At 38.0% G+C, this 13,814-nt stretch overlaps 2 protein-coding genes across 2 annotated transcripts; both read left to right on the forward strand.

Annotated features, from left to right (window-relative positions):
* The first annotated feature begins 5,638 nt into the window (after positions 1 to 5,638).
* Positions 5,639 to 8,921, forward strand: LOC113340349. The gene is made up of 4 exons (XM_026585555.1): positions 5,639 to 5,802; positions 6,127 to 6,719; positions 7,097 to 7,224; positions 8,307 to 8,921. The coding sequence occupies exons 2-4, from the start codon at positions 6,200 to 6,202 to the stop codon at positions 8,787 to 8,789; spliced, it is 1,131 nt and encodes a 376-aa protein (XP_026441340.1). The 5' UTR covers positions 5,639 to 5,802; positions 6,127 to 6,199; the 3' UTR covers positions 8,790 to 8,921.
* Positions 8,922 to 9,831: 910 nt separating this feature from the next.
* On the forward strand, positions 9,832 to 13,115 carry LOC113340205. Its single transcript, XM_026585412.1, has 9 exons — positions 9,832 to 10,165; positions 10,568 to 10,677; positions 10,909 to 11,073; positions 11,161 to 11,266; positions 11,403 to 11,585; positions 11,726 to 11,891; positions 12,082 to 12,407; positions 12,505 to 12,594; positions 12,712 to 13,115. Exons 2-9 carry the CDS (start codon positions 10,663 to 10,665, stop codon positions 12,777 to 12,779), a joined length of 1,119 nt encoding a protein of 372 aa, XP_026441197.1. The 5' UTR covers positions 9,832 to 10,165; positions 10,568 to 10,662; the 3' UTR covers positions 12,780 to 13,115.
* Positions 13,116 to 13,814: the final 699 nt, after the last annotated feature.

A 13,814-nucleotide genomic window follows, 5' to 3' on the forward strand; every position in this document is an offset into this window, starting at 1 on the left:
ATGTGGAATTACAGAGTAGAAGCTACAGAAGAATGGAAATGGGTTCTTGCTGCAATTGGGTTTGTGGTGGTGATTGAGATCCGAGATGTTGTTGATGGGTTGGTTTTAGATTCAGCATCAATTGCTCGAGAAATCTTAAGGGGATCTGATGAAGATGATGGCAAATTAAAGAAGATGTGGAGCTTGCAATGAACCAAGAACAAACAGGGAAGTGTAAGTGGTGCTGTGTGGTTGAATTACAAAGATGTTGCAAGAATTGAAGAGCTGATGATGATGAAGCTCTGTTGTTGAATGGGACCAGTTTGAATGCTAGATGCATGTGTTAGGATTGCAGGAAATGGAGCTAAAATCGGCCTGAGGAATGCCCAGAAATAAACAGAACTCTGTCGGATTTTCATACCGACGAGTTAACTCGGTGCCGCCGATGACCGATCCAACTCGTGAGTAAGACGAGTTAGAAGCTGACTCGATAACTGACTCGGCTGACATCCCTTCCTTTGACCCGATTGACTGACGATGACTGTTAGTTTGACTGTTGACTTAAACGGCACGGTGACGGAATATTCCGTCGACGAAGAAGTATATCCGCCGGTCACTTTCCAGGCCGATTTTCGGTGATCCCGAGGACTTTTCCGACGACCCAAAAATTATAGCTTTTTGTGTGGATTCTTCTCATGGGTGTGAATACTTAGATTTGGAAGTTGGATGGAAACTTGGAAGATTTGGAGAATTGGACATAAAATTGGAATTAGACTCAAATTGGGAAAGTGGTGTTATTATGGAACGAGGATTCTATTCCTAAGAGGATTGCTAGGAAATTGAAGCATATAAATAGAGAAGTTCTCTACACAACTTAGACATACCTTTTACACACACAACACTTCTCTTTTCTTTATTCTTTGTGTGAACTCCTTAGCATGAGTAGCTAATTTTATTGATTGAGGATGAATTCCTAGTTCTTACATATTTTGAGTTTTGTTTTTAAATACTTTGAAGTTTTTCACATGATTATCGTTTGTTTTTACTAATAGGAATGTTTATACATTCATGGTTGATTGATAGGTCGTTTAGGATGCGTACTAAATTGATTTGTTAATTGATCTAAAGCTAGTGAAAGTTAGGGGATAAGTAATCGTTTCTTGACTCTTTACACAAGTGGCAAACACGAGACCTTGCGGAAGGATTCCGTGGAGCAATTGTGTGTGAAAACAACGTTAGCAAGTAGACCTTGAGCTAAGAGTCTAACTACTAATATCAACCTAATAAATTCATAAATCTTAATGCGTTTAACTAAATTACATCTTGAGTGAGCTACTACTAGGTGGTTTGGTGAATAAAGTCCGGTAGTCGGGAACTTCTGTATCCGGTGATACTAGGGATTTAGGGGTTTAGCACTGAGCTAGCTGCTTTACCTACGGTTGGTGATAATCCGTGACTAATAAAAAGTGAAAAGAACATAACTTGAATCATTGTTTTGCAACGAAGAAGGATTCCTTGATCTAATCTCTATTATTCATTTCAACTTTATCTTTTTAATTGTTTTGTTTATTCTTTTACTTTGTAAAATCTAAATCCCCCTTTTTGTGACAACTAAACAACTAAAACCTCTTTCTCCTCGTGGGAACGAACTTGACTAAAATATATTACTTGTTAATTAGGTGGAAAAATATTAATTAATTTATTGTGGTTACGACACACATCAAATTTTGGCGCCGTTGTCGGGGAGCAGCGGAGCAGTTTTAGTTGTTTTTATTTTCGTTTTGTTTTTGTTTTTAACTTTGTTTTCTAGATTTTTTATTTCAGGTACCAGTTTTCCATGTACGGTGGACAAGAGCAAGCATATTACAACAATCAATACGGTTTTCAACCTCAACATTATGGCAACTTCCAACCATCTTTAGGATACAATCAAAACCAATCTTTTGGCTATGATCAATTTCCTACAAAACCTTATAGATATTCTCGTACATATCAACAACCTTGTAGTAGGTATGTAATTCAAGCACCAAGGTGGGATAAGTCTACTTCTAAATGGTTCTTTCGAGTTGTATGCAGATTATGAAAGAATTGCAAGATATGCGACAAATACTAGACCAACTTGACCATGATAAAAAGAACGTCGCACAAACCAATTTCTGCAACACTTTTTCTTATCCAACTCTGGATCGTAGTTATGATCATTCACCCATTCAAAGGGAAGAGTCCTGGGAAAGAGAACCTATTGTAGCCAACGGTGGTAAGCGTGTGAATGTCAGGAAACTTGCACAGAAATTATACAAGTTGGAAGACGATGGAACCTCGGAAGAGCTTGTCGCAGAAATTAGTAGGACCATTCATATGGAACATAAACGACGTCTGGATAAAGGTTATGAAACCGATGAAGATTCTTATTATGGTGAGTCTGAAAGTGAAGATAATTTCTTCGTTTATTCTTTTACTTTGTAAAATCTAAATCCCCTCTTTTTGTGACGACTAAACAACTAAAATCTTTTGCTCCTCGTGGGAACGAACTTGACTACACTATATTACTTGTTAATTAGGTGGAAAAAATTAACTAATTTGTTGTGGTTACGACACGCATCAGTGCCTTAAGGACCAAGCGCTTAATCTCTCCCGTAAGAGTTGAGTTTTGTCTATGGTATTGAAATAACACTTTTGCCTCTTGTCCAAATTTCACAGTTTACAGGGTCAAATAAGTAAACCAAGTTTTCGTGACATTTTTGACAGATAATCGGTATCTGTTTCCAGTTTTCACTCTTTTACTATCATGTTTCTCTTTTTAACTCGTTTTATTTACTAAAACTCTTATTTTCTTTTTCTATAACAAATATTTATTTAAACCCAACAAATTAAAATTTGGGGAAGAAAAAAAAACACACAAACTTAATTTCTGATTGACAGTATTTGAACATAAGCAATGACCCTCTCCGATAGTGAGGTGCACCTTCATTCTTATAAGTTGCTTGGATACACACCCTGAAATTCCTTTTTGACTTCTAAAAGCAGAAAAGTCAGAAATTATTTGGGTGCATAATTTCAGAATGATTTGAAACAAAAAAGTTAACTTTGTATGAAGCAAAATATTTTTTGCTTTACTTCTGATTTTGGCATAGTGCCTGGCCTCATGTCACTAACTTTTGTTGGGTCAAATGGCTGAATTTTGGATAATTGTGGCTTACTTTATACTTTAGTCTTTTGAAAACTCGAGATCGACATTTTGACTTTGACTAGAATCGATGAGAGGATAAAGTAAGATTCTAGGGTTTCTGAAAGTGAGTAACAGGAGGTTGGGTACGAATAGTCTTCGCCTAAACCACGCACAATGGTCGTTCAAAGGATGCTTCAGTCACATGAGAAGTTAGGGCTGGTCTTAGGGAGGGAAGCAGATGAAGAGACAGATCAGAGAATTATAGGGTTTGATGAGAAAGTTGTGTGTTAGCTTGGAGAAATAAAGGACCTATTTATAGCTGAATTCTCTAATCTCGGGTCGGTGAAGATAAGGATTGCTTGTCGTGTCGTACGCAACAATTCTCCGTCTCTTCGGGAATAAATAGGGATTAACTAGGTTGAGTTTATCTCATTATTCCATCGCCTTTACTCTCTTCTGCGGTGAGAAATAGGTCGCGTGTTTCTCACACGTGCAGTAGAGAGCCAAACCAAAACCCTAATTGATATCCCCCCCCCATTTGTGTGAACCTGAGCCATCCTTTGTGGTGATGTGTTGAGAGAGAGAAATATTTTCTTTTAGTCGAGTTGGCAAAGATAGAGAGATATTCTCTGATTTGTGAGAATGACTAGGATGAGTCGCGTGAAAAGGCATGCAATGCCTCAGAAATCATGTGTAGAGTGTCAGAGGAGCTGAGGTGGAGCTCCCTCTCTCCATGACCGGTCACATATGTCATGTGGAGACCGTATCATTGCTTATGGGTCCCTTTGTTGAGCACGTGGATCTAAAGAGAAGTAATCCACGTTTTTGGATAATCGTGTACAGTTCAGGCCCAATTTACTAGTCGTGAGTGTGTTTGAGACGTTGAGAAAGAGGCCCGATGCCTAGATGAGGTTTGTGCCTAAGTCTTGTACTTGCATAAGACTCTTTAGACGAGATAGCTCGGCTCCGATAAGGTCACCTGAGATTTAGCCGACGCAACTGAGGCTGTCTGCGAATTGGCTGACGCGTCTGAGCTTCTGAGATTTGGCTGACGCGTCTGGAGCTGTCTGATATTTGGCTGACGGGTTTGAGATCTTCTGATGTTTGGCCAACAAGATGGAGTCTATTCAAGACTTTACCAACATGATGGAATCTCTCCGAACTCAGTTGGGACATGTTTGAGAGAGAAAAGAAGGCTTGCACACCTAATAATATCTACGAAACTTCGGCTCACTTGTCTTTGACCAGCGTATCTTGAAGAGATGTGCTAGGAATCAATTGTGTCTGTTATTATAGGGCCGACATGACCAATGTATCTCGGAAGGATGTTTTAGGAATCTGTCGAAAGGGTCCAGAGGCAGAATAACCAGCGTATTTCGCAAGGATGTCCTACGAATTATTCGGAAACCTCAGTAAGTCGAGTCAGAGCATAAAATAGACATGACCAGTATATCTCCCGATGATGTACTAGGAATCGGTCCTTGATCTCAAATAGGATGAGTCGTGCTTACAGGAGACATGTATGTCTCCGCTCTGGGTCATAAGTCCGTCAGGGAAGTTTTTACGCATCTATAGAGCCTACATGACCAGCAGTTTCTCGCGGGAATGTATACTAGGAATCATGTCATCACAATCAGTTGCGTCTCGCGAAAACATGTTGGAATTGTGGCTGTTCTGGTTCATAAGTCTTCCGGAGACATTTTACGCTCTACAGAACCTACATGATCAACAATATCTCGACCAACAGTATCTCGTCGAGGATGTGCGCTAGGAATCACGACATCACGACTAGCAGTGTCTCGCGAGGACGTATACGAGAAATCGTGGCTATGGGTGCCTTAAGGACCAAGCGCTTAATCTCTCTCCCGTGAGAGTTGAGTTTTGTCTATGGTCTTGAAATAACACTTTACCCCTTGTCCAAATTTCACAGTCTATTGGGTCAAATAAGTAAACCAAGTTTCCGTGACATTTTTGACAGATAATCGGTATATGTTTCCAGTTTTCACTCTTTTACTATCATGTTTCTCTTTTTAGCTCTTTTTATTTACTAAAACTTTTATTTTTTTTTCCATAACAAATATTTATTTAAACCCAACAAATTAAAATTTTGGGAAGAAAAGAAAACACACAAACTTAATTTCTGATTGACAGTATTTGAACGTAAGCGATGACCCTCTCCGATAGTGAGGTGCACCTTCATTCTCGTAAGTTGTTTGGATACACACTCTGAAATTCTTTTTTGACTTCTAAAAGTAGAAAAGTCAGAAATAATTTAGATGCATAATTTCAAAACGAATTAAAATAAAAAAGTTAACTTTTTATGAAGCAAAATATTTCTACTGGCATATTGCCTGGCCTTATGTCACTAACTTTGTTGGGTCAAATGGCTGAATTCTGGATAACTGTGGCTTACTTTATACTGTAGTCTTTAGAAAACTCTGAGATCGACAGTTTGACTTTGACTAGAATTTCTTCCCAGCTCTCTCACTCCTTCTTTCTCCTCTTTCACTTTCCTTCTTTTCTCAGACTTCCATCAATATTCGCTTTCCTCTCTGGATTCTATCTACTCCTTCCAGAGTAGAGAAAAACTCCATCACCCAGGAAGGAAACAAACAACAAAATCTTCATCTCCTGCAGTACATATATATCTCCAGGTAAGCTTAGTTTGATCTTATTCAATCATCTCATTTCAATTCAGTTTTACTGATCCTTGTACAAAGATTGAATAACAGGCCTGTAATTAGTGTTCCAATTAACCCTTATTTACTTCATCATCAAGAATCCAGATTCAATAACATCTTTATTAGCTTAAACCCCTGGATTTGTTATTACTGCTGATTGAAGAAATAGGGTTTGCTGAATTAGTGAAGTAATTGAACTTTACAGTTAGGAGCTTGCCGTTGTCTTTTTAAATTAGGTTAATAATTTGATTCTTTTAGTGCCCTACTGAATTGATTTTATTTTCTTCTTCTTTTCAGTTTAGTGGATATAGGTGGTGTCTCATGTAGTGGGAGAAAGGTGCCTTTTTTTTAAAAATTTAGGGTGAAAGAGATGGCGCAGAATTGCGCCTTTTTGGTATGTGTTGTATTGTTCGTCTTTGTTGGGGCTTGCGTTGGTGTTGATTTAGAGGTGAATGCAACGAATCAAACTATCAATGGAGGTACACAAAGTGCCGTGGGGTTGAATGATAGTTCTGTTGTGGTAGCTGACGATAAAGAAGTGAAGAGTGATATTCAGGATAAAGTAGTTAACCAGAAAGTAGTTAAGGATGATGACCCTGCGAAGAGTAATTTGAGTAAGGAAGTGGATTCGAAAAAGGATTCTGTGGAGGTTTTGACAACTAACATGAATGATTCGAGTAAGGAAGTGGGGGAGGAGAAAAAGAAGGATGAGAAAGAGCAATGGGATGTTGGAAAATCGGATGTTGAGAAGGTAATTAAGAAGGAACATAAAGATGGGGATTCGAAGCCAACAAGGAAGGAGAATGCACGTGGCGAAGAATGTGATCCATCTAACACGTGCAAAGATGAGAAAACCGGTTTAATTGCATGTTTGCGAGTTCCTGGAAATGGTATGAGTCTAAAACCTATTAAGTATTAGTATCTGTGCTGTTTTGCTTTGCTTGAGTGTTATGTTTCGGACCTTCTCAACTGTTAAAAAAGTTAGAAAGTTCAGCATTGGTGAAATTCTAGTAAAACTCTTATTAGCTGCACAAAATCAGTAACGGATACATTCGAATTGTGATAATATGGTCTGTCTGTTGGTGGCCTCAATTTTTTGCTTGATCATTAGTGTGGTTGTCTCAAATAGCTTAGTCACAAAAATAATACAGTCGCACTATATTTGTACATCATTGCATAAAGTGCGTTGTTGCTTCTTCAGTGTACTAAAATTTGTACTTTTGATTGCATCCAGAGTTCTGATTCAGTTATACTTTCTTGCGTGCAGATTCTCCAGATTATTCACTTCTGATTCAGAATAAGGGGACAAGCCCTCTCAGTATCAACATAGCTGCTCCTAAATATGTTCGGCTAGAGGAAAGTACCATTAAACTTCTACAAAAGGAAGACAAAAAGGTATTTATCTATACTGAACAGGACATGGTAAGCCACAGTGTTGTACCTTTTTACCGAACAGGATAAAGTATGCCACAGTATTATACCTTTTCCCATTAGTTCGTACATCCAGTCCAGGTTCACTTCAGCCACATCATCATGTATCAACTCCTGGAAATAAGCCCAGGTTACACCCATCAATTCTTGATACAGTTGTTTTCATGACTAGGAGATATTATTATGTTAGTGGTGGTTGATAACTGGTAAAGTTGGGGCATGGGACTGAATAATATTCTAGCGTGTTATTGTAGAAGGGTAATTCTATCACCTGGATTTAGCCAAGTGTCTGTTGCAACTTTCCTAGAATTTCTTATTCTCTATCCTGCCTTTGTGAGAATCATCTGACTGCCATAAGACAGTTCGATTAGCCTCCATTTGGGATCCTAGGTAGTCATAGCAGAGTTAGTTTGACTGTAGGTTACTTCGATATAAGCATTTCTTAAGTTCTAAGCATTTCTCGTATTACTTTTTATTTCTATTAATGTTGCTGATTGATGATACTAAATCACAGTAACTATTTTAGGTAATTCAGATGAAATTTCTGTTATTCCACATTCCTACCAACTTTTGGATTTCTTAGTTTGCGTAGTCTTATCCCTGTAATCTAGACATGTGCCCCTTGTGGTCCTGCTTATGTTATATGGTCCCACAAATTCATGAATTGTAGGCCAATTTTTGTGGACCTACGCACAACATGTCAACCTAAATAGTCATTTTCAGTTGTTTTGTTTGAGCATCTTTCGGTTGTGTGTCAGGAGTCAAAACTTCTGAATTTGTGCTTGCATGAGTTCCATTTAAAGATGGTCAAATCTAAGGGCTAAAAATATCTAACCAGCGACCAATGGTGGGCTTTGTAGAGGCCCCCCAATTTATAATCCACGATTCCGGTACTGAAACATGATTTGCTTGACAGTGAATTCAAGTTTCTTGGCCATGTTCCTTTCCTTGTAATTACCTGACTTACACGTTGAAGGTATTAAACCTGGTAATAGATTTCTTACCTATCATGGAACTGGCGAATGAAGCTGACTTGTTCATTGCAGGTGAAAGTTACAATTGGAGAAGGCGACAACAACACATCAATCATTCTCTCAGCCGGTAATGGCCAATGTAATCTCGATTTCCGTGATTTAGTCTCGCACAATTCTGAGACACAGACGAGTAACTCGAAGAAATTTTCATACACTGACCTGAGTTCTCGAGCTTCTTCCATATTGTACATTTCTTTAGCAGCAATGTTTTTAATTGGATCAATTGCATTATGTGTTAAACTCCGAAAAAGAAGCACCCTCTCTGAAGAACTCCAGAAATATCAAAAACTGGGGATGGAACTTCCAGTTACCAATACGGCGATAATGACCAATGTATCGCCTGAAGTAGTAGCTGATGGATGGGATAACAGTTGGGGTGATGACAGTTGGGATGATGAAGAGGCGCCTAAAACGCCTTCACTGCCACTTACACCAAGTCTTTCTTCGAAAGGCCTTGCTGCTCGAAGATCTAGCAAAGAAGGGTGGAAGGATTAATATTTTTTTTTCTTTTTTTTTTTGCCGTCAGTGTTTCAAATTTTTGGTCTCCACTGTAACAATTAGAAATCTTTCCCAAGCAACAATGAAAACAGTTATTGTTGATGAAAGTAAGTTTTCGCGTTAAAGTCATTATGCTACTCACATGAATGATGTGTCTGATGGAAAAGTTCATCGGTAGACATGACCGGGGAAGAAAATCTGGATGAGGTTCTAAACATGTAGGTTGTAGATGATTTGTCACCACGTACGAAATATCGACATTGGTCACCTAACTTTAGGTAAAGTTGACCAATCTCAACCATCCAATGAATAAGTCCACTTTTTTTTTGTATGCCTATTTCAATGAAAGAACCAATAGCAAAACTCTGGATTCCATTAATCTGTCTGGGTTCCACTTGTGATGGAAAAGTATTTGGATGGACAAATAATTCCATTGATGGCTTCATTTGGACCAACATATACTTGAGAAGAAAATCAAACTTTCTTTCTACTAACCATGAACATCATTCACATGTTAATAACACCAAAATTCAAACCTAACACCAAATTGCACATCATGGTGAAGTCACTAGAGTTGCAAACCTTAAACCACCGCGGTTTAACTCCGAGACCAGAAATTAACCATTAAGAAGATGGCCGAATGGTCAGGTTAGATGTCGACCGGGAGGTTTATGATTTTAACTTAACCTGTGCGCCCATGCTGTTGAATAATAGTTCATTATCAAGGAGATAATTTTTTTTGCGAAATTTCGCAAATAATTAATACCTTTTTTTTTTGGGAAAAATGGTGTTTTTATTTTTTTTCTTTCTCTCGCTGTGTGTAGCATCTCCGGTTCATCTTCTTCTTAGGGATGCAACTCGGTTAGCGGGCCCCACATGCAAACAAAACGTGTCACGCAGTTACTGCACCACCGTGTAACATAAATAACAGCGCCCACAGACACCACCAAAATTCAGTTTCAAAACTTTCAATATACTTCTTCTTACTAGGTTTCCCAAAATAGTAATTTCAATAAATTAAAAAACAAATAAAAACCCTCTGGTAATTTTCTCGGAAAGAAAAAAAACAAAAAAGAGTATAAATAAATTTGAGAATAATTCTTATTGGGTAAGATTTTTTTCCTCTCAATTATCTTTCAGTTATGTTTACAGAAGAGAAAACTCAGAGAGTAATGCAAGTAGTAGAACAAGAACAGTAGAAATTTGCTCTTTTTAAATTACACTTAAGTTACACTTATCTGTGTTCTTGTTTGAGCTGGTTCTTCTTCTGTACAAAATCTTGGATTTTTTTCATCTTCAGTTGGTGATTTTGAGCAAAGGGTTTTCATAATTTGTTGACATTTCAGTTCTACCAAGGAATTTCTCAGCTGGAGGTAATAATTTTGTTCTAGATCTTGTTTTTCTACTCCTTTGTAAAGATGTTATTTTTTTTGTATAATTCAATTGGGTTTTCTCTAGTTGTACTTGAGATTCCTGAAAAGATTGTCTGGAAATTCTGTAAGATTTTTGTTGGTGGTTGAATTTTTTAATTCATGAGTGGATTAGTGTTGTAATTAGCTCATGTTTAAGTGTTTTAATAGTATTAGAATATGATTAGTTGAAAGCGTGCTGTATGGCGTGGGCACACTGTCGACACAATTAGATTCAAGGAGTCTTATTATATTATTCGAGATGTCGTCGATGCGAAGTTTAATTATTATGCTGTAATTTGTTGTGTTGGGTTTATGTAGTTTGTGAATTTTGGTAACATTGGACTGATTTTGGTTTCGTTGAAGGTACTTTTGTTTGTTTAAGGGTGTTTGAGGCTTCAATTGTGGTGTAGAAGATGTTAGTTGCACGAAGAGACGAGATCCGCTTATGTTGAACTGAAATGAAGCATTTGGAGGTACCAACATTTCGGTTTTAATGCTACTCTTTGCTCTAACAAATGGGCTTCAATGTTTTTGTTTCTTTGCCGTGCTAGTGCTTGCATACACAATCCTAATATTTGTTTGGTTTGCCATTATCGGAATTTGTGTATACTCAATTCTTTAAGTAGTTTGTTATTGCTGTTAAGTGTGTTGCTTTTATGTTTATATTGGTGTTGGGATAGTAAATTGAATAAGAGCTTTTGCAGGAGCCACTGAGCATGCCAGAAATACAACCCTCGGGGCAAGATTCGCATGAATCGCAAGGTGATGAACAAAATACTCCCGCAAACGATACTCCTGTAGCTGACTCGGGTTCTGTATCGATTTCAAGCAATGATTCACGGAAGGTTTCTCAGAAAGATATTGTACTTGTAAGTTGCACTATAATGAAACGGAAGCTCAACTTGATTTATCATCCATTCCTACTCGGTTTACAAATGGGGTTTTTTCTGTTGCAGGTCCAGAATTTGATAGAACACTGTCTGCAGTTATATATGAACAAAGATGAAGTTGTGAAGACACTCTTGAATCAAGCAAAAATTGAGCCCGCGTTTACCGCTTTAGGTAAGTTAAGCGTGTTTCTCTATGATACTACTTCAGAGTCGTCGTTGCTTATTCGCCTACTAAGAGTCCTATCCCGCATGCAACACCTTTAAGTACTAATATTGTGGGCTGATTGTTGTCTCATCATGGTTGGAAGTGTGGCAGAAATTGGAAGAGGAGAATGCAGATTTTTTCAAGGCGTATTACACAAGGTTGAAACTTAAGAAACAGATTATTATGTTTAATCACTTGCTCGAGCATCAATACCATCTTATGAAGTATCCAGCACCGCCTAAGTTACCGTTGGCTCCAATGCAGAATGGGGTACATCATATGCCTGGTAAGTTCTCTTTTCAAACTTCAATTACGTCTCTGGTTTATAGATATTTAATCACCAATTCATATGTACGTAGCAATTTGGTAGTGTTGTTCTTATTTACCAGTACCAGTCTTATCAATGCCGACCCATATGCAGTGCAGTTAATAAGTTACCTATGGGATACCCGGTGCTACAGCAACCTCCAATGCCAGCAGCTCATCAGTCCCACCTTGATTCCATGGGTCATGGGCTTTCAAGCTGTCACGTCGTAAATGGAGTTCCTGCACATAGCAATTTCCATCCAATGCGGATGAATTCTGGAAGCGAGTAAGATCTGTTTTAAAAAAGAACTAGTTTTGGATTTCAGTCATCCTTATCTTTTCGCTGCAATCCATTAGCAAATTTCCTTTTTGTTCAACTAAATCTGGCCATTACCATCTTATTCGTCGTACGTTGCCCCACTTATATCTGGATATGAAGTCACAACCCTTAATGATACAAACTGTCTTTATTGTAGTATGGGAATGGAGAGCACTTCCGCTTATGCAGCGCCAACTATTCCCCCAACTAGTACCATGTCATCCATGTCGGAGATGGCCATGAGCCCTGCATCAGTAGCGTCCAACGGCCAGTTTCCATTTACTCCGTCAGATATATCAGGAATGGGTGTGGAAGCATCAGTACTTGATAACACATTTCATTCTGATATTGGGAGTTCAGTCGGGTTGCAGTTGGGACTAGACAGCGGAGATGGGAACGGAAATGATTCCCTCCGATCATTCGGCCAAATTCCTTGGAATTTCAGTCTTTCAGATCTTACTGCAGATTTATCAAACTTGGGAGGTAGCTTTTTCCTATTCCCTGCATAAAACTATGTAATTTATAGTTTCTAAGTTACTATACCCTGAACCCTGAATTTAACTTTTTGAATGTTTGCCAGACCTTGGAGCGCTAGGAAACTATCCTGGTTCACCTTTCCTGCCTTCTGATTCAGACCTTATGCTCGACTCTCCATCACACGAGGATTTAGGTAACCAATCTGCTTTCGCATTGTTTGCTCATTATTTTATTTTTTTACGTCTATCGGTGAAATTAGCTTCAAGGATCAAAACATTAACAAATTCTTCTACTGTTCTGCCTGTTTCAGTTCAGGATTTCTTTGTCGATAATCCAGTACAAGGATCTCAGTCGGATGAAGAGAAACCTGACATATAGGGGCAGGTTCTGTTTCTTGGTTCTTCTTTTTGTATTCTGGATTATGTGAGTCAACCACTTAGATATAGACGTACTATCATAATAATGTCGAAACGCTGATCCGTTTAGGAATATAACCATTCAGTAATTTTTATTGCTGTCAGTACGTAATAGGTTCAATTTTAAGGTAATGCATTATGTTTAATGCAAGTGAATCAGATATAACTGTATTAAGATTTTGTAATTTCTTGGTCTTATGATTTTCCTCGAACACTGGATAACTTGCAAATTCTAAATAATACCAGCCATAAATCCTGAGTTGGATATAACAACCTTTAGAAACAGTTTTCTCACAAATTTATTCATCTTACACTTGTATGCCGCTAGTAGTTTTTCTTAATCCCATTTCAATTTCCTCAAACATCTCATTAATTATACTGCTTTAAATACCAATTTTTTTTGCCTCTCATTTCTAACTTCTTTTTTGTTAAGCCCTAGGCCAGGCGATGGGCTTGGCGCCTCGCCTCGCCTAGCGCCTTTTACAACATAGGTGAAGAATGAAGATGCACCTGTAGGTTGTTGGATTTCGCATCCATCCTAGTAAGATCTGACGGCATTAGGTCATTCTGTACTCATGTAGGTGCTCAACATAGTAAACAAATTCTTTCCACGACACAATTACTTTATATAACACCGTAATTAAAGTATACAAGCTTCTAATCCGGTGCATACACACCGGCATAACCCAGTTGTGACAAACCTCATTTTACTATACAATTAAATTTACCCAAACCTTTCGTCATTAACTAAACTGTGGATTGTTTCCCTTGGGATAATCCCAATTGTATTTGTAAGTTGGTGAATTTCCATGAGTAGTTGAAATGCTTGCATCCCTTTTCCTCATTCTCATCAACAAAAAATATCTTTTTCTATTTTCATTTGATCAATAAGGTCAATTAACTCTACCATCACTCGCATAAAGAAAGGGTTAATTATAACTAATATATATAGAACTCTGCAAATAACATTGGCACCTTATTCAGTTTTTCCCCATTC

This window comes from Papaver somniferum, unplaced genomic scaffold (genome assembly GCF_003573695.1).
Source record: "Papaver somniferum cultivar HN1 unplaced genomic scaffold, ASM357369v1 unplaced-scaffold_21, whole genome shotgun sequence".
Taxonomy (NCBI): Eukaryota; Viridiplantae; Streptophyta; class Magnoliopsida; order Ranunculales; family Papaveraceae; genus Papaver; species Papaver somniferum.

Excerpts from the sequence above, each read along its gene's own strand:
- LOC113340349 (XM_026585555.1), top strand. The coding sequence starts at position 6,200 with ATGGCGCAGAATTGCGCCTTTTTGGTATGTGTTGTATTGTTCGTCTTT. Across the intron at positions 6,720-7,096 it reads TTTGCGAGTTCCTGGAAATG|ATTCTCCAGATTATTCACTT; the intron begins GTATGAGTCTAA and ends TCTTGCGTGCAG. Across the intron at positions 7,225-8,306 it reads TACAAAAGGAAGACAAAAAG|GTGAAAGTTACAATTGGAGA; the intron begins GTATTTATCTAT and ends TGTTCATTGCAG.
- LOC113340205 (XM_026585412.1), top strand. Across the intron at positions 11,074-11,160 it reads CTCAGAAAGATATTGTACTT|GTCCAGAATTTGATAGAACA; the intron begins GTAAGTTGCACT and ends TTTCTGTTGCAG. Across the intron at positions 11,892-12,081 it reads CGGATGAATTCTGGAAGCGA|TATGGGAATGGAGAGCACTT; the intron begins GTAAGATCTGTT and ends TCTTTATTGTAG.